The 24,292-nt window shown below is 60.1% G+C and overlaps 2 protein-coding genes across 6 annotated transcripts in view; one reads left to right on the plus strand and one right to left on the minus strand.

Annotated features, from left to right (window-relative positions):
* Nucleotides 1-13,229, plus strand: part of ZHX3 (zinc fingers and homeoboxes 3) — a 161,264-nt gene extending 148,035 nt beyond the window's left edge. For all 3 annotated transcript variants that reach the window (XM_075528745.1, XM_075528743.1, XM_075528744.1), the window contains exons 3-4: nt 2,687-5,672; nt 8,685-13,229. In XM_075528745.1, coding sequence (XP_075384860.1) covers nt 2,834-5,672; nt 8,685-8,695 — 2,850 coding nt within the window. In that variant the 5' untranslated portion in view covers nt 2,687-2,833 and the 3' untranslated portion in view covers nt 8,696-13,229. The remainder of the gene's footprint in view (nt 1-2,686; nt 5,673-8,684) is intronic.
* Nucleotides 13,230-15,423: 2,194 nt separating this feature from the next.
* The window catches only part of PLCG1 (phospholipase C gamma 1), a 30,592-nt gene continuing 21,723 nt past the window's right edge, over nt 15,424-24,292 (minus strand). For 2 of the 3 annotated variants that reach the window (XM_075528747.1, XM_075528748.1), the window contains 24 exons: nt 24,141-24,242; nt 23,919-24,037; nt 23,757-23,842; nt 23,538-23,658; nt 22,803-22,971; nt 22,571-22,693; nt 22,387-22,488; nt 22,122-22,309; nt 21,805-22,005; nt 21,613-21,732; nt 21,335-21,515; nt 20,755-20,832; nt 20,155-20,258; nt 19,927-20,023; nt 19,681-19,750; nt 19,222-19,379; nt 18,208-18,304; nt 17,892-18,116; nt 17,661-17,809; nt 17,183-17,297; nt 16,939-17,100; nt 16,759-16,847; nt 16,478-16,662; nt 15,424-16,388 (listed from right to left, as the gene is read on the minus strand). In XM_075528747.1, coding sequence (XP_075384862.1) covers nt 16,346-16,388; nt 16,478-16,662; nt 16,759-16,847; nt 16,939-17,100; nt 17,183-17,297; nt 17,661-17,809; nt 17,892-18,116; nt 18,208-18,304; nt 19,222-19,379; nt 19,681-19,750; nt 19,927-20,023; nt 20,155-20,258; nt 20,755-20,832; nt 21,335-21,515; nt 21,613-21,732; nt 21,805-22,005; nt 22,122-22,309; nt 22,387-22,488; nt 22,571-22,693; nt 22,803-22,971; nt 23,538-23,658; nt 23,757-23,842; nt 23,919-24,037; nt 24,141-24,242 — 3,084 coding nt within the window. In that variant the 3' untranslated portion in view covers nt 15,424-16,345. Of the gene's footprint in view, nt 16,389-16,477; nt 16,666-16,758; nt 16,848-16,938; nt 17,101-17,182; nt 17,298-17,660; nt 17,810-17,891; nt 18,117-18,207; nt 18,305-19,221; nt 19,380-19,680; nt 19,751-19,926; nt 20,024-20,154; nt 20,259-20,754; nt 20,833-21,334; nt 21,516-21,612; nt 21,733-21,804; nt 22,006-22,121; nt 22,310-22,386; nt 22,489-22,570; nt 22,694-22,802; nt 22,972-23,537; nt 23,659-23,756; nt 23,843-23,918; nt 24,038-24,140; nt 24,243-24,292 lie in introns of all 3 variants that reach the window. The other variant, XM_075528746.1, reaches the window with a different exon arrangement.

The following is a 24,292-nucleotide window of genomic DNA, read 5'->3' on the forward strand; positions in this document are numbered from 1 at the left end:
TTTAGAGATTTCCTAATATTGAGACAGCCTTGCCATCATTTCATAAATCAGAGCTGTATCTCTGTCAGATGACAAGGAACCAGTTTCCGTCCTTTGTCAGGAACTCTTGTTCCCTTAGGGAAACGGGCAAGAGATCATTACCACCAAGCTGTCAGGGACGTGCAAGACGGTGCTCAGCCTCATGGTAAAGAAAGGTCGGTTAAGGCGATTGCTAGGTGCTGTCCAGTTGGTTCCGATGCCCGGCTGTGACAGAAGGAAGCGCTGCCTGGGCCCGCCCTGTGACCCACCTCTCAGTGTATCACAGAGCACAACCAAGCCTTCTGGTAATAGTCCTGGAGAGCGCGGGCACTCCCTCCCCAGTGGGGAGGAGAGGGAGAGTCCGTACCATCTCTTGGGAGGCGGGGTCGTGTTTGGCTAAGCCCTTTGCTCAGCACTTCCACCAGAAAGAAATTCAGAACTTCGCAAATGCCGCAACAGCTGTGTGCCTGGACAGTCGTTACGCCATTGTTCCCATCACTGAAGTGGACAAGTGCAAGTTCTCTGCTGTCTGCGGAGCAGAGACAGGCTCAGTGACTCAGGGTGCACCTGGACTGCACAGCAGGTTGGCAGCAGCGTGACAGATCATGCTGGGAAGGCAGTCTTTCTATCCTCTATGAGGCACAAGACTCAGTGACTTTTCTGGAAAGCTGACCCCCCCCCCCACCATCACACACACACACACATACACACACACGGCACATAACTGTTACTCTTAAATCTTCCTGTAAAGCACGTGGTGGAAATGTTTGTCAGTTATACAGAAAGCCGCTTAGCGATGTTGATGCTTGGTGACCCGGTAAGCCAGGGCTGTGCACACCTAATAAAAGACGTCCCACCTGCAGGCTGCCCAGAGGTGTGCTTTTCACGGTCACCTGGGGAGTGGGTGATGGAAGCTTACTGAGCCACATTAACTCTCAAACATTAGCATCATGAAGCTTATGCGGTAGATGTGCTTGTGATGTAATGTTTGGGTAAAACAGTGTGTCCATTATGATAAAAAGTATGCGTGAGCGATTTTGAGTAGACAGAAAGGTGTACATGATTCCAGTAGCAGAATTACTGTTTTATGTTGGTCATTAGAGGTTTGCTGAAAATAAAGGCGCCAAGGCCTCTGGTGATATTGATAATAAGAAGCCCTGAAATGCACTGAACCGTGACCTCTCAGGAAGAAATTATATTGGTGATCATTATTTTACATGGAAGGAAATCGATCACTTCCGCTTTTGAAATAAATTTCAGATGGGTCAAAGGTCTCAGAGGTTTGCTTTTCAAGGAGCAATAAAAGATGTAGGGGGAAAAACCCTGAAAAATACAAAAATAAGTACAGCTGTGTTAGTGAGGGAAGACTAGAGAAACAAATTCATAGACACTCATATGTGTGTAAGAAAGAACTTTATATACAAGAGCAGTTGAATATTGAGAAAACATCCCAGCCCAGTCCACATCAACTTCTTAAGTCTGATATTAGCCCGTATATCTGATACCAATCTATAAAGTCCTCTTCAGACTCATGAAACACATGAAATGACGCCAAATGCAGGAAGGTCACTGGCCAGTGGGTGGGAAGTCTTGTGGGTCCAGTGGCGCTGTAAGCATCTCAGCGCCTGTAGGGCTCTCATGTGGCACCTCCAACTCCAGAGGTCTGGCTCCATCAGCCTCTCTCCATGTGTCTTCTCCACAGGGAGCAAGCCCGTGTCCCGCTTCCAGTGACCTATTTATCTCCTTAGCACCTCCCAAATGAGGTCATCAAGCTACTATCTAATGACAGGCTGGACTCCACCCCTTCACTCTGAATCCTCAAATTGACACCAGATTATGTAACCACCACAACAGCATAAGCCACATGAGTTTTGTGTGGTGAGGCTGGGCTTGAAGTGGTGCCCGCAGAGAGTGCACAGCTGGCTAGGTACGCACTGGGCCTGCCGATTCCCCCCTGGTGACCTTTGGTTTTATTTGAGTGACAGTGGCCTAGGGTGCTCCCTCAGGGCCTGGCGCAGTTGTGGTAGGACTGTAGGCAGGGAAGGGCCACAAAGAGAAGAGGCCTGCACCACCTCGCCCACATCGGGAATGGCTGGTCTCTGCCAGGCGGTGGCTTAGTCTCATAAAGTGTGGCACAAAAGGTTGGTTAAGTGCTCAACTACCAACCAAGAGGTTGGAGGTTCGAACCTATCCCGAGATGCTTCCAGAGAAAGATCTGGTTACCTGCTTCCAAAAGGTCCTAAGCATGAGAACCCAGGAGGGTGCATGTCTTTTCTGCACACAACCGGCAGATTCAGTCTCCCCTCTGAGACCCTCCTGAGAGGAGCACCCTCTGGCCCCAACCTTTACACAGAATGACACCAGGCTGCCTTATTTCCACTCTGACATGGTCAGGATTCATTTGAAAGTCCAGGAGAAGGTGTTTTGTTTTGTTTTGTTTTTCACTCAGAGTTGAAATTATAAACAAACCCAAGGCCATCCTTTTTGTCCGTGAAATGGCATGAGAACCCCCCAGGCCTCTTGCCGCAGCCGACCTGTCCAGGCCACTGCTGCCCTGCGGTCGAAAGACCTGGCCACTCAGGCCATCGCTGGGTGTGGCTGGGGCCGGGATGCTGCCCAGAGCTTCAGAGGCCCCCACTGACTCCTGGGTTTTTTCCTACCTCCTCAGGTTTAACGCGGAAGAGCTGCTTTCTGCCAACACCTGAAAAGCCGCCCAAGGCCGCGGTTTCCTGCCCTCATGGCGCCCCGGACCCTGGGACCGTGAGGCCTTCGCGGGGACGAGCTGCGGCAGCCAAGCCGCCAGAGTGAGGTCACCATGGCCAGCAAGAGGAAGTCCACCACGCCCTGCATGATCCCCGTGAAGACGGTGGCGCTGCAGGCAGCCGGTGCCGGTGCCGAGGCGCAGCCCGCTGCCCAGGCTCCCGCTGAGGGTCCCCAGCAGGCTCCGCCCCCGGAAGGCCCCGCGGTGGCCAGCGAGGCGGGCCCCGGCCCCAGCAGCACCGAGGGCCCTGCGCTGGCCAATGGGCACCGGGGCGCCTTGGACGGCCACTCCTATGCCTGCAGACACTGTGACTTCAGGACCCAGGACGTGACCCAGTTTGTGGGGCACATGAACACGGAGCACACAGACCCAGCCTTTGTGTGCACCCAGTGCAGCTTCCTGGCGAAAACCCCCGAGGGGCTGTCCCTGCACACCGCCAAGTGCCACTTGGGGGAAGCCAGCTTTGTGTGGAACGTGGCCAGGCCAGACAATCATGTTGTCGTGGAGCAGAGCGCCCCTGAGAGCGCCGACCTCCCTGGGGAGCCCGGCGCGGAAATCATCATCACCAAAACCCCAATCATGAAGCTAATGAAAGGCAAAGCCGAGGCCAAGAAAATCCATACGCTCAAGGAGACCCTCCCGAGCCCGCTGGCGGCTGGCGAGGCGCCGCCCAAGCACGCGGCTGGGGACAAGGAGGTGAAAGAGGGGGACCACGCCTTCTCCAATGGGCCCCTTCCCCATAGCCAGGCGCCTGCCAACGCGGCCGCAAAGCCGCCCCATGCAGCCGGCGAGCCCCTGGCGGGCACAGTCCCCGTGCTGCCCGCGGGGATAGCGCAGTTCCTCCCCCTGCAGCAGCCCCCGCCGGTGCACGCCCAGCACCACGCCCACCAGCCGCTGCCCACGTCCAAGTCCCTGCCCAAAGTGATGATCCCCCTGAGCAGCATTCCCACGTACAACGCGGCCATGGACGCCAACAGCTTCCTGAAGAACTCCTTCCACAAGTTCCCCTACCCCACCAAGGCCGAGCTCTGCTACCTGACCGTGGTGACCAAGTATCCCGAGGAACAGCTCAAGATCTGGTTCACCGCCCAGAGGCTGAAGCAGGGCATCAGCTGGTCCCCGGAGGAGATCGAGGACGCCCGCAAGAAGATGTTCAACACCGTCATCCAGTCGGTGCCGCAGCCCACGATCACCGTGCTCAATAGCCCTCTGGTGCCCAACCCCGGCAACGTGCAGCACCTCATCCAAGCTGCACTCCCAGGGCATGTCGTGGGCCAGCCGGAGGGCGCGGCGGGGGGACTTCTGGTCACTCAGCCACTGGTGGCCAATGGGCTGCAAGCCCCCAGCTCCTCTCTCCCCCTCGTGGTGACGTCTGTCTCCAAGCAGCCCACCACCGTGGCCCCCGTGAACACGGTGTGTGCCAACACGTCGTCATCGTCGGCGGCCTTGAAGGTGGTGACGGCAGCGCAGTCCCTCCTCACGGCGTGCCCGGGCATCACTTCCCAGGCCTTCCTGGACGCCGGCCTCTACAAAAACAAGAAGTCTCACCAGCAGCTGTCGGCGCTGAAAGGAAGCTTCTGTCGGAACCAGTTCCCGGGGCAGGGCGAGGTGGAGCATCTGACCAAAGTGACCGGCCTCAGTACCAGAGAGGTGCGGAAGTGGTTCAGCGACCGGCGGTACCACTGCCGCAACCTGAAGGGCTCCCGGCCCATGCCCGGCGACCAGGGTACCATCCTCATGGACGCCGCCACGGACATGCCCTTCGCTCCGCCGCCCAAGCCCGCCCCGGAGGCGACCTGTGTCTCCCCTGCGGCAGCCGCGCTGGTGACCCACCCGGCCATGAAACGGCAGTCCTGGCACCAGACCCCTGACTTCACCCCGGCCAAATACAAGGAGAGAGCCCCCGAGCAGCTCCGGGCCCTGGAGAGCAGTTTTGCGCAAAACCCGCTTCCTCTGGACGAGGAGCTGGACCGCCTGAGAGGTGAGACCAAAATGACCCGGAGGGAGATTGACAGCTGGTTCTCGGAGAGGCGGAAGAGAGGCGGTGCCACTGAGGAGAGCAGGGAGGCGGCCGAGAGCCACCCCCAGGCGGAAGAGGTGGCCACGGAGGACGTCGGTGCGGAGGAGGAGCCCGTCGGTGACAGCGGCTCCCTGGAGGGACCGAGCAGCCAGTCCCTGGCCGAGCGCAAGGTCAGCCCCATCAAAATCAACCTCAAGAACCTGCGGGTCACAGAGGCCAACGGCCAGGGCGAGCTCCTCGCACTGGGCGCCCCCTGCGAGGCCGAGGAGGACGTGGCCAGCAAGCCGGCTGAGCAGCCCCCCGGCAAGGGCAGCTGCAGAAAGACGGCCCAGCAGCGGCACCTGCTGCGGCAGCTCTTCGTCCAGACGCAGTGGCCCAGCAGCCAGGACTACGACGCCGTCGTGGCCCAGACGGGTCTGCCCAGGTCGGAGGTGGTGCGCTGGTTCGGGGACAGCAGGTACGCCCTGAAGAACGGCCAGCTCAAATGGTACGAGGACTACAAGCGGGGCAACTTCCCGCCAGGGCTGCTGGTCATTGGCCCCCGTCTGCGGGAGCTGCTGCAAGACTTTTACGTGACGCACCAGACGCTGGACGACGACGACCTGCAGACCCTCTGCGACAAGACCCAGATGAACGCCCAGCAGGTCAAGCAGTGGTTCGCCGAGAAAATGGGCGAGGAGACCCGGGCAGTGGCGGCAGACCTGGGCAGTGAGGAGCAGGGCCCCAGCGGCAGCGAGCCCGTGGCAGTGCACAAAGGGACTCCTGGCGACACCTGTTCAGAGGTGTCTGAGGAGTCGTGGGGGGAGCCCAGTGCCCCTGAGGCCAGCTCAGAGCCCTTGGACACCTCTAGTCCCCAGGCTGGACTTCAGCTGGGTAAGGACTCATCACCCACGGGGCGGTGGCAGTGGCGGGGAGGGGTGGGGAGAGGCACTGAGGGCGGGCTGTCGCCCAGTGGGGTGAGAGCCATGGGATCAGGGGAGGGCTGGGTTCAAACCTTCCAGCCGTCACAGGGAAAGAACTCCGAGACACTGCGGAGAGAGGTCTGGCCTTTGTACAGGTTTCCCAGAAGAGTGGATTCGGAGGGAGGGAAGCTCAAGGAGCATCAAATACTCTTCAAATCAGGTAGAACCACAGCCATTGAGTACAAGAGAGAGAAACGGGACTTTTGACGAAAGCTCAAATTGATGAACAAAGGGCAGAAAGCCATTAACGGTGCCCTTACTCGGCACTGATTTCCTGGCTTCCCCCGCTGCCCACATTGGGCGTCTTTCAGGGTGGTCGGGGAGACACCGCTGGGCTCTCCAGGAGAGGCCATGGAGACATGAAAGATCTGAGTTCTCAGATCATCTGGCATGGGAGCCCTTAGAAGTGTGGAATGTTCTTTCTGGACTTGACCTCTAGGCCCCCCGACACAGCAGGGACATGATGCAAGGCGGTGTCATCACGGGGCTCCAGGTGGGGCCTCACGGCCGGGGGCCAGGGACACTTGGCCCTGCTGCCTGTGGGATGCCCAGCCCCAGCTTGGATTCCACTCGTGAAACCGCATGGATGTGGGTTTTTGTGGCTTAGAGCACTCTGGGTGCAGACCGGTTTATTCTGTGGCTTAAAACCATTGTTTTTCGTTACAGTTACTTTACACGAGCATTCCTGGGGGGGTGCATAGTAGACCACTTTTAATGATTAAAAACACTGGCAAAGTGATTGAAGTAAAGGCCCACTAGGGACCTGTGTTCGGAGGAGTCTGACCAGTGTGTCCACTGGGTGCTTTTTCCACTCGTGGTCCAGGGCCAGCCAGGTGTCAGCCGACAGGAGTTTGATACAGAACTTCTCTGCACCTCTGAGCTGACAGTCCTTGGGTCTTTGATGGGCCCAAACAGTAAAGCTTCCTGGTGCTGGCTTCAGAGTTAGTCACACGGGCGGCCGAGTGGCCACGGATTTGGGCGATCTGTAATGAGATTCAGGTTCACGGCGGGGGGGTGGGGGGCAATCAAGCGAGGGCCCCGAGGCCCTGCAGCAGGTCCTTCAGTGGGAAGGTTCCTCTGGCTCTGTGGGAGAGGAGGGGTGGGAAGGGTTTAGTAGCTGAGAGTAGGATGTTGGTAGTTGAGAAGGAAAGGCAAGTCCAGGTTTCAGACTAGAATGGTGGGGGAGGGTAGATCACCTTCAAGCGCCCACCGGAGACAGAAGGACAGTTTGCACCTGCTGCCTGTGGGCCTCCCTGGAAGGCACCGCTGTACGTTGGAAGGTCTGGGAGGTGGTGGGGGGGGCTGGAGGGAGCTGTGTCGGAGGGGCTGGGGGCCCGAGTCTAGGAAGCTGAAGGTGTGCTGCTGGCTGAGCGGCTGCGTGAAGTGGGGACGTTGTCAGGAGCCACCTCATTGTTGGGTGAGGGCCCCTAGCATCCTAGACACTGCCCCCCAACCCCACCTCTGGCCTCTGCACCCCAGCTGAGCAGTCCTGTTACCCATTTGTTTTCTTTGGCCTAACAGCCCCCAGCTTTCTCCTTCCTGTCACTTTGCCCAGGACTGTCACCCCAGCCTCTCCATGACACAGAGCGGGCTGGGGCAGGGAGCGCTACCCCCAGAAGGTTCTTAGGCTGTTGCCTCCACCGAAGCAGGCAGCCCCCGCCGCCTCCTCCCTCAGGCCACTGCTGAGTCCCACCGAGCGCTTTAACCCCTGTGCCACTCAGGCTCCCAGGACATGTCAAAAGGGTACAATTCCTGCGCTTTGGGGGATGTTTTAAACTTATGAGAAAACGATTTTGCAACATAGCTGTGTTATTGTGCCTTCCTCACATCGAGAAGACGAGATTTCCAAGTTTGCCCACGGCTGTCCATCTGGCACTCTGTCCATCTGGCCACGCTGTCCATCTGGCACTCCCAGCCTGGGGAGACCTGCCCGCAGGCCGCAGGGGCACAAACCCCAGGAGCCCCGGGCACCACCACAGCCAGGGTGAGCAACAGGCCCACAGACAGACAGATGGCTGCTTGCTGGCTCCAGCCATGGCCTCTCCGTGCCCCTCTGCCCAGGCAGCTCTAGGTCACAGCTGGTCGTGCCTGAGGGCACACGCTGGGAGGGAGGCTTTGTGCAGGCTGCCCTCTGGTAGCAGAGTAGGCTGCCCTCTGGTAGCAGAGTAGGCTGTCTGCTCCTCTCAGCCCAGAGGCTTTGCCTTTGTCGGGCTCCGTGTCCCCCTCTGCACCCAGCTCTGGGCCACCTGTGGTCCTGTTCATGAGTGCTTGGGTCTATGAATGCCTGCTCTATATAAAATAAGCCAGGCCCAAGATGGGGCTGTGGGTTTGGGGCACACAAACGGTACAATGCCGCCATCACAGTGGCTGGGGCGGCCACGGCATCGTGGCAGCATTGCCCATTTCCTCTAAGGCAGGCAGGGAGTACGGCAGGCTTTCCCAGATGGCGTGGTAACAGCCACTCCTGGGCCCTTCCGATGTCCAGCCCACGGCTCTGGTCTGGGTGGGGAGCTCGAATGAAGGAAGGATCTCTGGGACTGGTGTCATAGGCCGGACTCCGTGCTGTGGCCGCACCGTGAGCTACAGCCTGCGGGGGGAGGCGAGGCACACTGGGGACAGGGCCCTGGAGCTAGAGGCCTGCGCAGCCCAGCTGGGGAAGAGCTGCTTGCTCACGGGGACCACCCTGGGCTGGGTGGGATGAGGGTGGGGGTGCCCCTGTCTAGCGGAGGCCTGGCCAGATCAGGCTGCATCCCACCATACATAACCCATCGGCGCAGCAGGAGTAGAGGAGTCACCAGCAGAAAGGCTCTGCATGTGAGGTAGCGGTCCCAGGAGCCACCCTGCGTGGCCAGGGCCAGCTGTCCTGGGGACTGTTTGAGGGTTAAGTGACGTGGATGTGACGGGCGTTATGTTTTCTCTTCAGAAACGGACTGAATTGGAACCAATTACTGTGAAGGACTGGCCAGTCTGGGATGCCGTCTACCACACGGAAAGGGCCATGCCCAAGTCTGCTGCCATCCCCCATGCCTGGCCCCTGGGCACCAAGACGTGTCCAGTGGTCTCACAGCCAGCCAGAGACACCACCATCGGCTGCTACCCGCACCCCCCCTGAAGGAGCACATGGGCGTTCACCCCCCCCACCCCCACTGTAGGACCCTTCCTCTGCGGAAGATAGTCATATTCCCTCTTCATGGACATAGAATCAGCTCTTAGAAGATACACAGCCACTTAAGCACATTTAATAAAGCATCAGGTTATGAACAGTCAGCACATAGAAACTGGTTAGCGAACAGCAAATCCTCCTGGATCTCTTCTCTGAAAATACCATGTCTGTTCTCCAGAGCACCCTGTGCCCTACCCCCACCCAGCGGTGCTGTAGGGTCCCCGCACTTAGTCCAGCACAGGGTGGGCCCGGGTCCTCACACTCCTTTGCTTGGAGCCCCCGTGTGTCCCTTTGCTCTCTGTCCCTCAGGGAGCTGACGTGTGTGCTGCCTCTGCTCGCCCAAGCTGGTGGGTGGTTGGTTCTGCAGTCACGGACCTCAACTCCTGCCACCAGACTCACCAAGAAACGTGCTAGTTAAGCCCAATGCACGGATCCTCGTGCCTGCCAGTGTCCCACTCCAACCCTCGGAGCAGGGAGCCCTGCAACTGCAAACGAGGGGCAGGAAGACAAGTGAAGCTGTGTGGCCAGGGCCAACCACTGGCCACCTGGTTTCTTGGAGCCCTTGCCCCACGCCCACATCGTCTCCCATGGCTGGAGAAGGAAGAGCCAGCGGCGCAGCAGTGGATATGGGCCTACAGGGATTCGGGGACTTCTCAGTGACCAGAGATGGGGCGGCCTTCAGCAAAGACCAGCATGTGTGGGTGGATGGCAAAATGCTAACACTGCCGCTGGCCCTCCACGCCAAGGGCCCACCCTAGGGTGGATGGCATCGGGAGGTGTGTGGCAGTGGTCTGTGTCCCCAGACCGGAAACATGTCTCCTCCTTCTCCTGTAGCCTGGTCGGACTTGAGACCACGTGAGTGTGCCTTTGTGGTGCTGGGAGCCCGCTCACAGGGCTGCACAGAGGTGGTGGGACAGTCAGCCACCCCCACGCCTGCTCCAAGTGTCACGCCACCTGTCCTGGGACATGGTGAGGGGCCAGGTGAGTGGGTGGCATTAGAAGGTCCCAGGGCTTTACGTGAGAGTCCCTGGTGGACCCTTGGGCTCTGTCCTCTCATCTTTTCACCTGGGAGATCCGAACAGGGCAGGACCAGTCACTGGCCCATCCCAGAGGATGCCGGGTAGACGGGCATGGTAGATAGCCCTGCCTTCCAGAAGGTGGGGAATTGTCATTGTTAAATTTCTCTTCTTACCCGATGATCCGTGAGTACTTGGCAAGGTGTTTTGTTGTTTTAACCCATTTTTGATTTTTTCCATTTTGAGGGCGGGAGCTGTGGCTCCAGCAGCATTTCTGAGGATTTCCCCCGAGTCTGAATTGCACTAGTCTCCCACCTTCAGAGGCCTGGCATTCCCCCTCAGATGTGTATGTGCTTGCAGCTTAAGTTAGGTGCCCACACGCGCAGTGCAAACACTCCTGTGATGCATCATTCAGGCAGCACACACCAGGCCCGGCCCCTGGAGGACCGAGGTTGCACAAACGCTGTGTGAGGTACCAGTGGTGCCTCTCGCCTCGCCTCTTCCCCACCCCACCCTGCTCCAGGCTTAGGCCAGAGGCCGAGGACTGCATCCCGAGAGATTTCTTTGATCATCGGATTTGTATTCACTGTATTTACAGCCCTGGCAGGACAGAGAGGAGCCACCGGCACAGCAGATGAGCCCAGCATGATTCAGGGGCTGGTGATTCAGTGGAGGTGGTGGACCAGGACTGAGCTATCACGTTGGTATTGATAAGGAGACTGGCAGGTGCCCAGGGATGCAGGGACAAACCGACAGGGCACATGACCACACATAAACACTGAATTGTCCCCATGGTGCAGCCCCAAGGCGGCAGTGGGGGTGGCAGGGTTTGGGGCAGCTTTAGTCCCAACAGGTGGTGGCCAGCCCGACCACATGGTTACCCACATTGTGTGTGTATGTGTAGTGCAGGATGAGAGGGAGGGGGATTTGCTGTCACCTCCTGAGGGAGGTGGAGTTGAGGGGTGGGCTGGAGTTCGGTCTCTTTCAGACCTGAGTCCCAAGTGGTTCAACCTCCCTGTCTGGGAGTGCTGGGTGGGGACAGTCTGGGGGGGGTGTGTGCCTTCTGTAGCTCATGTCTTGTCCATTTTCCACGGCACTCGGCCCTCTTCCGGCAGACAAAACCAGGCATTCTGACCCAGGCCGTGTGGGGTCATTTGTGCTGGTGGCACAGCTAGCTAGCTGGTGGCTTAGGTAGACTTTCCACTCTGGGGGAGCTTTTTCGTTTGGGGGTGCACAGCTTCAGAAGCCGGGCCTCAGAAGGGACTGCATTGTTGGCACTTGGGCTGGCCAGTGAACAGCTGAGTGCTGCTGTCCCTGCTGATGCGCTGGTGGTTTGAGACCCAACCATCTGACTCCCCCTGCTCGCTGGAAAGGGGGTGGGTGATGGGGTGCAGCCACAACCTGCTGGGAAGACCCCTTGCTGGCACCCACCTATTGGGCTCATTCCCAGTGACCACAGGATGTGCTGAGCGCTGACCCTAACGCAGATGTGACTCGTGGGCTTTCTCCTGCTCAGCGCTGAGTGACCCTCAGGATCCCAGTGCAGGCTCCCCACATTCCCTGCGTGTGTGGCTCCTGTCCTGGTGTCTTTCCAGACCCCAGCAGGAACATCGTCCTGCTCGAGTTCACTGGTCCTTGTTCAGAGTGCGCCTCTGTGGTAGGAGCTGGGGTTCCGGGATCCCCTTAGGCTGTCACCTGCCTGTAGCCTCCCTTGGTCTGCTCCGGCACCAGCTCCACCCCATCGACAGGTATGGAGCTGCCCGCTCCTCAGGGGCTCTGGCCCCAGCTTGCTTCTCTCCCACACTCCTTCCAGCCACCCTCCCCAGCCCTTTGGGGGTTATCTTAGTGTGGTCTGGGGAGTACCAGACTAAAGCAGTTTAAACACCTGAGAAAGCAGGAAGTTGTAGACCCCAGGGCCCCTCCCCTCGTAGGGTTGCGTCTATCAGTTAAGACAGGACCGAGCCAAGTTGTGGGGGCTCTGGCTCTTCTGCTGCCCACCACACTGCGTGGCAGAGCCATGGCTCCACCAGCAGGTTGATTAATGTTCATTTCTGCTACAGGTCCCACTGGGAAAGTGGGGGTGAACAAACACCCAGATATGTCAATGAATAGCTTTTCTCAGTTAATACTTTTCAACTTGACCTCGGTTTCTTTCCATGAAAAATGTCTATTTCAGTGGGGTAGGCCTGAAAGGTGGCAGATCTGGACAAAGGCATGGTCACTGACTGCCCTGGGCAAATGCCCTGGGCGGCAGCGAGGTTCAGAGGTTAGAATTGCTATGCTTATCACGTGGGGCTTAGGAGCCATTGCCCCCACCATTCCTACCACAGAGCCAGAAGAGGCGGGTGGTCTTGGGCAGTGGTTCCTAAAGAGCTTCTGAGCAGCTGCTTTGTCCAGCCATTTCAGAGGGTCAGACGGAGGCAGAATTGTTAGTAAAACACGCCAACCTCCCCTCCCCTGCCAGCCATTGTTCATTGAGCCCAGTGAGCTGGGGAGGGTGCCAGGCTGGCAGTCTCCTCAGCCCCGTGGGACGAGGGTCCCTGCTGGCAGGCCTGCCAGGCGCAGGATGGTGTCCCTCCAAGCAGTGCGCTTGACGTGACATCTTGGTGCTAGTCAGAGGCCATGGCCCCTTGTCCTGAGGCAGGCCAACCCTTTAGCCAAAGGGTGGTCTCTGCAGGAGGGTCTTGCCCCTGCTGCGGCTAGGTGTGAGCCTCCAGAGCAGCTGGACCTCCAACGGCCCACCACTAGGCCTGTGTGCAACGGCTCAGGAGGGGTCCCGCTCGGTGGGGAGCCAAGTGTGCCCGGAGTTCAGCCTGTGGCTGTGCTGGGATGGGGGAGTGGGGTGGTCCTCGGGGACTGAATCCCTGCACCCCACATGGTCCCCTGTGGGGATGCTGCTATTTCTAAGATGCAAATTGCACATTTCGTAAATTTTATACCTGTGGCTTTGGATGTGGGAGGGGAGTGGGGAGAAGCTGCTTGTACAGTTTGAAATGGGCCTAAATGATACTTTAAACTTCTTGGCTGTTCCTAAATAAAAAAAAACCTGTTTCACATCCCTGACTTCTTTGGGGTGGGGGGCCAGTCAGGAAATCGTCTACAACTACATCCTGGCTGCCGAGGGCTCGGGTGAGGAGTGCGAACCTGCCGGTTACAAGTGGTCTAGAGACAACTGGATCATACCTGGGTTACCACTCACCTGGTGGAAGGACACCCACCAACCTTTCTGAGGGAGGTGTTGGCAAAAGCGCGGGCCATCTGCTAAGGTGGGGGGCTTCTAGAGGAAAAGGCAAGGACTCCCACCTCCATGATCCACCACAGGGCCTGGGAGAGGCACTACCCAGTGATCCCAGTCCAGGTAGATGCCAGGGCTTGTCCTCCGAGAGGCCAACCAAGGTCTAGGGAAAGCAACTGTATGATAAATCCAAACAAGCTAGCCCCTTGGGAGCTGGCCAGGCCGGGATGGGCCCTGAAGCCCCTCAGCTAGCCCCGGTGGAGCAGCTCTCAGACAACACAACCAGAGGCGGCCAGCTGGGGTCACTGTAGGTTCACCAGGGGCAGCTGCAGCAGCAGCCTGGCAGTGAGGACACCTGGACTGACGAGACATGACTACCTTGGGTATTGGCAAGGGGGGACCACCCAGGGAGGAGTAGGCACTTGAGCCGAGGCGGAACTTGGTCCTTCCCAATGTGAAAGTCAGTGCCATGAAGTCAATTCCAACTGAGGAGAAACCCTGGTCGGACAGAGCACTGCCCCTGTGGATCAAGGTTCCAAGTCTCATCCGTCTCTGGAAGAGCAGCTGGTATGTTTGAACCGCTGACCCTGAGGCCCACTACGTCACAAGGGCTCCTACACTACCAGGGCTGTGGATGCACAGATGTGCTTTACAGAAATGGGAGGGAGGGTGGGCTCGCTCGGCTCTTCAGGTGACGTGCTTGGTCAGGAGCAGAGACACAGGTACTTTGTACAGCAGTTGGGGGGGGGGGGCAGCCTCCAGTTCTTCCTCCAAGTGAAACAGCTCGCACTGCCTCCCCATAGGACAGCCTTTAGAACAAAGGCCTCTCTCGTCCTGTGGATGGGGCTGCAGGAAGTCCCCAGCCTGTGGCCGTCCTGGGTGCACTCACCCCTGGGGACAGTGGTGCCCACCATTAGCCCCGTTACCACCAGCCAGCGGGAGCACCACACTTGGGAGTGGAACCTACTGGGAACCCCCACCCACCCACCCCAATCCTGTTCACTTTAGTTTCTCGGCCGGCCCAGTCTGTACTCCTTAGCCACCCTCTTTCCAAAACCCCGGGGTCTGAGCTGGGCCAGGCTCGGGTTTTAAAGCGTCAGGTTGAGGGCACAGTACTGACAAGCTCAGGGGAGGCGGCAGCACACCCACAGGGCCTGCCTCAGGCCCGAACCCGCAGCAGCTGGGAACAACCTTCCCATTTGTCCTTTAGAAAGACTGGGCATGGCAGTGAGGGGCAAGGCAGCCTGGCGTGAAAGGTTGCCAGGAGCCCCAGGTCTGGCCTTCAGGTGATGCGCTTGGTGAGCACTGAGGCCACAGGGACTTGCTAACAGCAAGGGTGGAGGGAAGCCCTCAGTTCTCTTAACACCTTCCCACAGGACAGCCTCTACAAGCCTGAGCGCCCCACCGGGGCCTGCTGCTGGGCCGACAGGTATGCCTGCATGCGGTCAGCAGCAGCTAGGGGGAGGGGGGTGAAGCTCTGAGCCATAAGAGCTGACTCGGGGGGGGGGGGGGCAGCGCTGGCACACTGTGAACAGTGTCGCCAAGGTGGAAACGGCCGTTTTATTACAGACAGGTTGCTGATTTAGACAACCCCGACTCCTGAGTTTCTGGCAGCAGACCCCCAGGCCTGGCTTCTGAGGCACCTCTGGATTCATGGACTGCTGAGCTACACAGCCATCACCCAGATATGTATGTACTCACCACAGCCAGAACGAGGCCGACTGGACAAGCCCACGCAGCCCCGGTTTCTCCTGGGGCAACCTTTCCCCAGAATCACCAGGCGCCGTCCGGCCAGTCAGGAAAGCACCGCTGTAGTCCATTTTTGTGGGTGATGCCAGAAGCCTGGCATGAACCAGGACGGCTCCGACCTGTGCACTCGGGGAAGCTAATGGCACTGGTCTGGTTTGCCACGCAGGAAAGGGCCTTTGACACTTGCAATTCTGACACCTCCCGTTTCTCCTAAGCCGCCACCTGATCTCAGTGTGCCAGAGGTGGCAGGGCTGACCCTCACAAAAGCCAGCCTGTGGCGAGCCCGGCACTGTGTGGGCACAGACTGGGGAGGCGGCCCCTCCAATCACAACTGGGCCCGGAGCGCTTGGTTCTTAGCTCAAGAGGCCTGGGTCACTCACATCTAAATGTAGTTTCCTGGGAAGGCTTCTGTGGCACAGGGAGGGGCTTTTACTCTAGAATGATCCTCTGAAGCCCACCGCCAGCAGGCGCTCCCAAGCCCCCCAAGAGTGCACACGTGTGAAGACAAGGGCGTGAGGCTGGTTTATTTGGCAGTCAGGTTGTCGGAGGACAGCAGAAATAGCAAATGGCCACCCCTGGGCCCACACGTGGGCAGTGGGCGAACGTGTGCTGAATGGTGGCTATGCTGGGACGCTTGGTGCTCATGGGCCCAGACCCCAGCCTCTGTCCTTTGAAGCAGGAAGCCCAGCGCTGTGGCCAGCTCCCACTGCCTGGTCCCCAGCGACCTGGGAGGTGCAGATACCTCCTCTCTCCCTTTTTGGTCCCCGTGGGAAACATGGAGCTGCCCAGGGTTTCTGGTAGTCTCCTCTCCCACCCGGTGCCGTGCACTCGCACTGGCCTCACCCCAGGGGGCCTCGGGGGTCCGGGGCAGGAGGAAATAACTTACGTATTACAATACCGCTGAGAAGAAAATAATACTGCTATTTTCCATTAATCCCCTTTTGTCTCAGGCTGGGGCCGCGTGCCCAGCCACGGGCAGCATGCCCTTGTGCTGTGTCCTCTGCGAGGCAGGCCTGTCCCTCCTGCGGGCCACTCACCTGTGGTTTTAAAGCTACAGGACAATGTAAACGTGGTGGGCCCGGCCTGGCCCGGCGAGGAGGCGCGGCACGGTGTGTCGCTCCTCCCTCTCCTCCAAGTTCCTGGAGCCTAGGTGCCTCTTGAGGCAGCCTCTCCCAGAGGGGCGGCTGTGGTCCTGGCCCCGGAAGACGGAAGGCTCCATCTCCAGAGGTCGGGGCCAGGTGTGTGCTTAACTGGAGCCTCCGTGCAGTTCCTGCCTCACTTGGCGGCGCGGTGGCCAGGGCAGGACGCATCTCGTGAATGGCTTGGGTTCTGTCTAGTGCTCACTGCTGGATTAAAGCTCCAGGCGAGGCCGGGGGCGGCCTTCCACGAGGCACGCAGGACCGGTTGCTGGCAGCCACCTACTACAGGCGGTGGTCTCCATTGACCCGAGTCCTCCGCGGTGCCCTGCAGGGAACAACCAGAGCCACCCCACTGACGTCTCCATAGAGGAAGGGGCACTCCCCGGAGACCAGCCCCCCTACCCCCTCGCTCACCTCCGTTCCCGCCCGTCGAAGTGGTCGGCCAGCTGCTCCTGGGAGATGCGCAGGTCCTCAAAGGGCTGCTGGTAGCGGGCCTCAAAGGAGCCCTCCCGGGCGCGGCTGTGGAACAGCTGGCCAGGGGCATCAGCACCCCGCTCCCGCAGCGAAGTCCCACCGAAGGGGCCAAGATCACCGTTCTCCTGCTTCAACAGGAGGCGGGGTGGTGGGGTGTGACTCCTTTGGCCGCCCAGGCCGTGCTTCGCCTCCCTTCTGCCCATCGCCCCCCAGCCCGTTACCTTGGCCGGGAAGACGTCGATCTTGATGAGCAGTGAGGCCAGTTCCAGGTCTTCGCTGTAGTTGTTTTTCAAAGGCACGGCTCTGTATCCTGGAGGGGCAACATGCTCAGCCGGGCGTGGGCAGCCACCCTCCCCACACTCGGCGGTCACCCTAGTGGGGGGGGGGTGGTGGTGTCTTACCTGTCTTCAGACCCTTCACGGGGAAGGTCGCCTGCGCCAAGAAGTTCTGGTCACTGAACATATCCTCCTCATACACCACGAAGCGCAGGAAGGCAAACTCGGGGTTGCTGATCTGGAAGTGGAGGGGCTTGGCAGGCCACACAGGGTTCAGCCCATTGTCCACTGCAGAGGCAAGGGCAGAGGCTCAGCTTCAGGCAGGGCAGGTGGGGGCCAGGTTCACACAAGGTGGGCGGGACACACGCACCCACAAACTCCGTCTTCTGCTTGATGCTGTCGTACTCTGCTCCGGCCACTTCGATCTCCACAAAAGGGCACACGATGCCCCGGCCGTTCTTGGGCAGGTGTCGGGCCCCCAGCACCTGTGTGGGCGGGCAGAGGCAGCTGAATGCCTTTCAGGCTCCCTTCCTCCCTCCCACAGGGTTGCGGAGGGAGTGCGCCCCCTGCTGGGCCCAGGGCAGGCCAGTCTGAAGCTGAATTCAGCCCATACGTCAGAGACCAACCCAAACCAAACTCAGAGCGACCAGAGTGGGTTTCCGACACTAGCTGTTTACCAGAGCAGGAAGCCCTGCCTGTCTTTCTCCCTCGAAGTTGCTGCTGGTTTCCCGCTGCCGACCAGGCGGATTGCAGCGCAACGAGTAACAACCACACCCCCACCCACCACAAACCCAGAAACCCTGTGCACTCTGCTCCCCCAGCCGGGCGTCCAGGCCAGCAGTACCCACCTCGATGCAGACGGCACAGGGCTCCAGGCCGCGGAGGCTGCCTTTGTCAAAGGGGTCGAAGACCTCATCGCGCATGGTGCTCGGCTGCAGCACGTAGCCACAGTGCCCACCGGCCATGAAGAGCGCCTGGTTCATCTGCATGGGCTTGTCTGCAAGGGCGGGCTCTGGTGGGTTTGGAGAGTCCCACTGCCCCCACCCCACCCCACCTGGTCCCCCAGGGCAGCCCCTGACCTGGAGTCTGGAAGTTGAGGGCCACAAGCTGGCTGCCACAGATCCACATGGGCAGGGGGTCATAGTTGGAGGAGTCCAGCCGCTGGCCCTTGGGGTAGATGCGGGAGAGCTGCAGCCGGTTGTACTGGAGGAACTTCTTGCCTTTGGTCTTGTTCACGTACTTCTCGGCCTTGGTTTCAGGGAAGGATGACATGTCCCGGTAACAGGCCCGCTCGGTGCCAATCTCTGAGCCAGAAAGGGAGAACCCTTAGCAAGCCGCCTGCCTGCCTGCCCACCCACCTGCCCAGGGCCCGACGCAGGCTCAGGGCACACGTACTCTCTTCATCAAAGGGAACGGGCCGGCAGTAGACGACCAGCTCTGACAGCTCCAGGGCGATCTTCTTCCTCCGTTCCATCATCTTCCCCTCAGTGAGCTGGTGACACACACACACACACGGGGCCCCACGGCTCAGGACTGGAGCCCCACCTTGGAGAAACCAGGCCCCTGCAGACTGGGCACTCCCCACCGGGGTCTGGAGCAGAACACAGGCCCCTCCCTCCGCCTGCGGACTCAGCCCAAGCCATCTTTCCTCCACCCTGCTCTCAAGAACATACTCGCCATCTTGGGACACCAAGGTCAACTGGCCCAACCCAACACAGATGACGTTCTACATCCTACTCTGGCGACCAGCGATTGGGACTCTAAGACCCATTAGAGCTCCCCCCCACCCCAAGGAAAGAGGATAAGCGGAGACAACTCATTCAGAGGACTGATGGACCAACACACCACCAGTCCCATGACCCTGGGCCAGCCCTGGTGGTGTCCACCCAGCACCAACTGCCCTGAGAGGACCACGAGAAGGTGCTGGCCGAATCACAGACGAGACCAGAGTCACCCTCAGGTCTGGAACTGGACCCCTCTGCATGAGAATAAGTGACCGAGTCCAGAGGGCTGGGGGGGTGGAGTGGAAGAGACGGGAAACACAGTGGGGTGGCTACGTGACAGCACACTGGGGACAGCACGTGTGTGGGTGCGGGACGACCTGCTGAACATAAACCAATGCTGTCCGGCAAGCCTTCACTCGCAATAAAAAGTGAAACACCCCCGCCCCCACCGGTTCTGCAACCTTTCTGTGGAGGGGTCCTGCCACACCCTGCTCCCCCAACCCCTCAGATCCTACGTCTGACTGACCACTCATTCTTGAGTCACCTCCATACACCCCTCACTGGTCCACTTGACACCTCCCTCTTACTACAAGGAGCTCACTGGGACACTCAGGCTGCCACCCCACCAGTGACATGCCTGTCCTCGTGTGTGTGTGTGGTGGGGGGGGGGGGGCGCAGTCTGTACCCTGGCGTCTGCAGTCTGGGCCACCTCTCGGATCTTCTTCACCCAGTCCTGCAGCTCCTCCTGCGAGTCAGCTGCGACATCTAGGGACCAGTGAGCCACCGAGGCCATGCTGATGGAGAACACGAAGAGCCGGTTGTTCTTGCCCTCTGGTCGGATGGCTGGGGACACAAAGCCAGGCTGTGGACCAAGCTCGCACAGGAGCCTCAGGAACAGGCTCGAGAACTTCCCACATTGCACAACAGACTACAGCTCAGGTTAATCTGAAGGTCCAACCCAGCTCTGCCAGCTTCACTCATTTCCCCTGGACTACTGCTCCCTGCTGCCCTCCTGGACAGTGCTGCCAGGCCCCAGCACCCCACAAAGGGGAGCATTCGGGTGCACAAGGTGGGAAAGGCGGGTCAGAGCAGAGGGTGCTTCAGACAGCAGCCTGGCATGGGGGTGGTGGGAGAAGAGGCTCACCGATCTGACAGGCTGGAACATCCAGGACGCCCCGCAGCAAGTCTCCTAGGGGGCTGTTCTCGTCCAGGTGCTGTGGAAGCAAAGCCCAGGAAGCGTCAGCAAGCCTGTAGCACTCTCATTTGGAGGAGGGTGTGTGCACATGACAAATGTCTGCCTTTCATCATGTGGGATTGCATGCTGGTGAGAGCCCTGGGCCAGGACAGGCATGCTGGGGGAGGGGGAGGTGGACCCACACGCTGCTCTTACCTCCCTCTCCGGCTCCAGGGCTGCTGGGCTGACCAACTCTTCCACGTAGTTTGATGGGAACCACAACTGCTTCTTCCCGCCGTAGTCCCCACGCCACCTGAGAGGCCACAACCATCCTCTGTTGGGACCCCAGTCCTAAGCCAAACGGCGGCAGGTGCCTCCAACAGGCCAATGCTCCCAGCAAAGCCCCCCTTGCCAGCCCGGCTGCGGTCCAGGGCCCAGGCTCACCAGCCCCCCTCCTGCTTCTCCACGTTCTGGATGATGGCGCTCTTGGTGAACGTCAGCTCATCCTCTCTCTGGGCCTTGTAGTCAAAGAGGGCTTTGACCGCGCACTGTGGAGAGAGAGCACTCACTCACGCGGCCACTCCCTTCCACGGTCACCTGGCCTGGGCCGGGGAGGACCCTGCCAGCACCCGCTGCATGCATAATGCAGCTGGCCAAGTCACCAGGAGGCCCACCCTGTATCTGGTACAGGTACAGCATGCCTCCTGGGCCTGGCAGGAAAAGGGCACCTGCCCACTGAGGATACGCACCCCCCCCCAATCCCTGAGAAAGCAAACCCCATCTGACAGCACTCTGGAACAAAGGGCAGTGAGTAGCTGGGGGGCCCCACCTTGGCACAGGAGGGTCAGAGATGACCCCCAGGGACAGCTGGGGCTTGGGTCAGCCCTGGGGACTCATGTAACAACCACACACACTTCCTTAGCCTTCTTGGCCCGGAAACCCACAAAAACCACCTCTCCACAGAGACCGCAGGTGGGTCCCAGGCGGGGCAAGGCCGCCCAGCAGCAGGGCCCCCCACTCCTGTGCCTAGAGGCTGAGGGGTACCTTGAAAGTCGGCATCGGGTTTGCCTCCACGTAGAAGCCAGGGTTGCGTCCTTCATACAGGGCCCCGTAGTCTGGCTCCTGGGAGGGCACAGGGGTGTCACTGGCCCAGCAGGTTAGAGAGCAGCAGCTGCCTTCGTCCCCGCAGTACCTTGCCCAAGGGATGGGCTCGGTGGCCTGCCTGCCCCCTGCATCTCCTCCTCGGAAGTGGTTTGGTTCAGGGGCCCATAAACTGACCGCCAGGCCCACAGGAAGCACGCCCCCGACATCCGCATCACCACTGAGCCCCAGGCCCCTGGACGGGAGTCCCGTCCTGGCCACCCAAGGTCAGAGACGACGGGGCTCTCAGCCAGCCAGTCTCCCTGCTCCTTTCTAGCCACAGCCAAGAGCCTGTGTCCTGGGCACAGACGACTGCTACTGTCCAGCCACGGGCCGGCCTCACAAAACCCTGCACCCATTCCGCTAGCCCTCTGCTTGTTGCACTTCCTCACCACACATGGAGGCCAGCCCGGGCCACCCAGAGCTTCAGGGCCCGCTGCTCCTGTCCCCCTCAATGCCTGCCCCTCCCCTCCTGGAGCCTCACGGCGGTGCCGATCTTCTCCAAGGCCTCCTCATTGATGGGGTAGCGCAGCTTCATTTTGCGGTACAGAGGGTGTTTCTCGTAGTAACTGATGAGGTCCACGAGGCTGTCGAATTCCGAGTTCCCCAGCATCACCGTCTGGCCTTCCTGCTGGACACGGCAGTGCTTGATCTTGCCCTCTGCCCTGCAGCCAGAACAGTCAGGGAGGGGGGAAGGAGTGGTCAGGGCGGCCCAGTCCCCCAAGCCACCAGCACCACCTTCCCTGGGGTGGTGTCCCTTACCGGAAGGAGATGGCGTAGGAGTTGGGCTCATTCCGCTTCCGCACCAGGAAGGCCCCGTCGCGCGGCACCCGCATAAGCATGTGCTCGGCCTGGGCTCGGGTCAGGCTGGCATGGTACCACCTGAGGAGGGGTCCGAGTCAGCCCTGGCCCTGGCCCTGGCCCCGCCCCGCCCCAACAGGGCTTCTCCCTTACTCCTTGCTCTCGTGGGCATTGGTCTGCGGGACGGGCTCCGAGAGGCGCATCTCAAACTCATTGCAGCGCAGGGGCACCTGCTGGTAGTGTGTGATGAGATCGTAGAGGGAGTCAAAGACCAGGTTGTCGGTCAGGAAGAACTTGGGGGTCCCTGCGTCCTGCCGCGAGTGGATGCGGCAGTGCTGGACCTTCCCATTCCGCCTGAGGAGGGGGAGAAGTCTCAGACAGGGAGGCAACTGAGGGACCCCGGTGCCATCCACGCTCAAGCCCGGGGAGCGCTGGGAGCAGCCCCCACGTGCACACCCCACGCGGGCTACCAGAAAGACAGCGTGTAGTCGCCCACGAAGGTCTCGCTCTCGCGCACGAGGAAAGAGCCGTCGGGCGCCCCAGTCTCGATGCAGTACTCGGTAAGCAGGCGCTCGGCGATGTGGCGCCCGTCCCGGCCGGCCCCCAGCTTCCCGTGGAACCACTTCTCGTTGGAGTGCAGTTCTGTGCTGCCGCTGGTCTGCAGGAAGCAGCATAGATGCTCAGCGTGGCCTCTAGCGAGGAGGTGCCCCTCCCCTACCTGCAGTCCCCGCTCACCTCCTTGGGCCCCTCCTCGTCCTCATTGCCCTGGTCACTGCTGGTCTCCTCGGAGTAGTAGATCTTGCTGCTGGTCAGAACGAAGTAGTGGGGGTTCCACTCCTGGAACAGGCCGACAGGACTGTGAGCAGGAGCCCCTGGGCAGAGCCCGCAGCAACGCCCCTGCCCATCCGCCCAGCCTCACGTGGTTCACGGGGTCTTCCAGATAGAGGATGCCGTTCTTGATGGAGTTGCTGATGTCGTTCTCCGAGTACATTGCGGACGTGGGCACCTCCTCGTAGGCACTGCCCTCGGCCAGCTTCTTGTGCTGTGGGAGATTCAGGCCATGATGCCAGCCCTAGCCTGGAGGCTCCACTGAGTACGGACCAGCAGCCTGGGAAGGCAGATGTGAAGTGGGGACCCACTAGCCCCCTCACCTTGATGAGGATCTTCCTCTTGAGCTGATTAGGTGAGGGGAGCCCGTCGGCAGATATGTCCACAGGCTTGGTGAGCAGTATGTCCCCGAGCACCTTTCTGAAGTACTGGGCCATGTTCCTCTGCTGGGCAATACTGCAGTGGTCCTCGATGGACAGGATGACTGGGTACCTGTGGGGAAGGGCCCGACATGGGGGACATGGACCCTGGGATACTGGGGTACACGGGGGGGGGCAATCCGAGGAGCCCTCTAAAATGAGATGCTAGTCGCCAAGGATCTGGAGGCACCCTGTCTCTAGGGGAGTGACCCCAGGCTGCAGTGGGCAGCCCGAGATGGCCCAGCTCCAGAGATGACCCAGCAGTGAGAGAGGGTTGTCTGTGAAGAGGGAAGGAGATGAGACCTTACTTCCAAGCAGCTCAGAGTGTGGTGAGCCCGTGGTGAGGTGAGAGAGAGAGCATAGAGCCCCAGGTCAGTGGGAAGAGGAGCTGAGCCAATGGGATGCAGGAGACAGGGCTCTGGGTGGAGGGGAGGCTAGGGTTGGCCTGGGACCAAGGTTAAGAGCTCATGTTTGCAATGAGACGGGCCGGAGGATGCTGGAAACAGCCTACCTGGGAAGCAGCAGCTCAAGCAGGAAGCAGGAGGGGGAGGGGAGGAGCCAACAAGGATGCAGGTGCTGGGAAGAACAGCAGATAGCAGGGGTTGGGGACAGGGTCCCTCTGGAGTCCTTCCCACTCACTCCGAGGCCACAAAGGCATGCTCCTTGATGGTGTGCAGGACGTCTGAGAACTTGATCTTGGTGGTCAGGGTGTGTCCATGGTAAATGACTGGCATCCCATCTGGGCCGTCCCAGCAGTCCACTGGGGGCAGCAGCACGTGGTCACCCTGAGGTCACCCAGCAGGCACATATCCCCTCCTCCGGCCTCTTCCCTCTCCCCCAGCCCAGGCCCCCACGCACACTCGATGCAGCGACAGCCCATGCGCAGGCAGCGGGCGTAGGCTTCCAGGGAGGACTCGCTGGAGAACTGGTCCCCGGTCAGGTATCTGGACAGGAGGAGAAGCAGGCGTGGCCTCGGGCCCTGCGCCCTCCCCGGGCCCCTCTCCCAGGGCAGGTGCTCACGTGTTATGGGAGGAGGAGATCCAGTAGTGGGAGAGAGGGTTGTTCATGGTTTCAGGGCATACCGCGTCCAGCTGCGAGTTCCACACGCTGTTCTCCTTGGAGAACAGGAAGGTGACGAACTAACGAGACAAACACAGAAGAGAAGCAACCCTGAGCTGGCACTGCTGCCCACTGGCATGGATGCAGAGACCCATCCTTGCGGGGGTGGGGTGGCCCACTGACCTCGTCCAGGGAGAAGGAGGGCTCCCCAATCTCTCGCAGGGGGTCCCGGAGGAAGCTGAGCACAAACTCCTGTACCTGCAGCCGGTCCACTGCCCACAGCTCCTGGGGTTGGAGTGCGGGGAGGGGGTGCAATGAGGGGCAGCACTCAGGGA

This window comes from Tenrec ecaudatus, chromosome 12 (assembly GCF_050624435.1).
Source record: "Tenrec ecaudatus isolate mTenEca1 chromosome 12, mTenEca1.hap1, whole genome shotgun sequence".
NCBI lineage: Eukaryota > Metazoa > Chordata > Mammalia > Afrosoricida > Tenrecidae > Tenrec > Tenrec ecaudatus.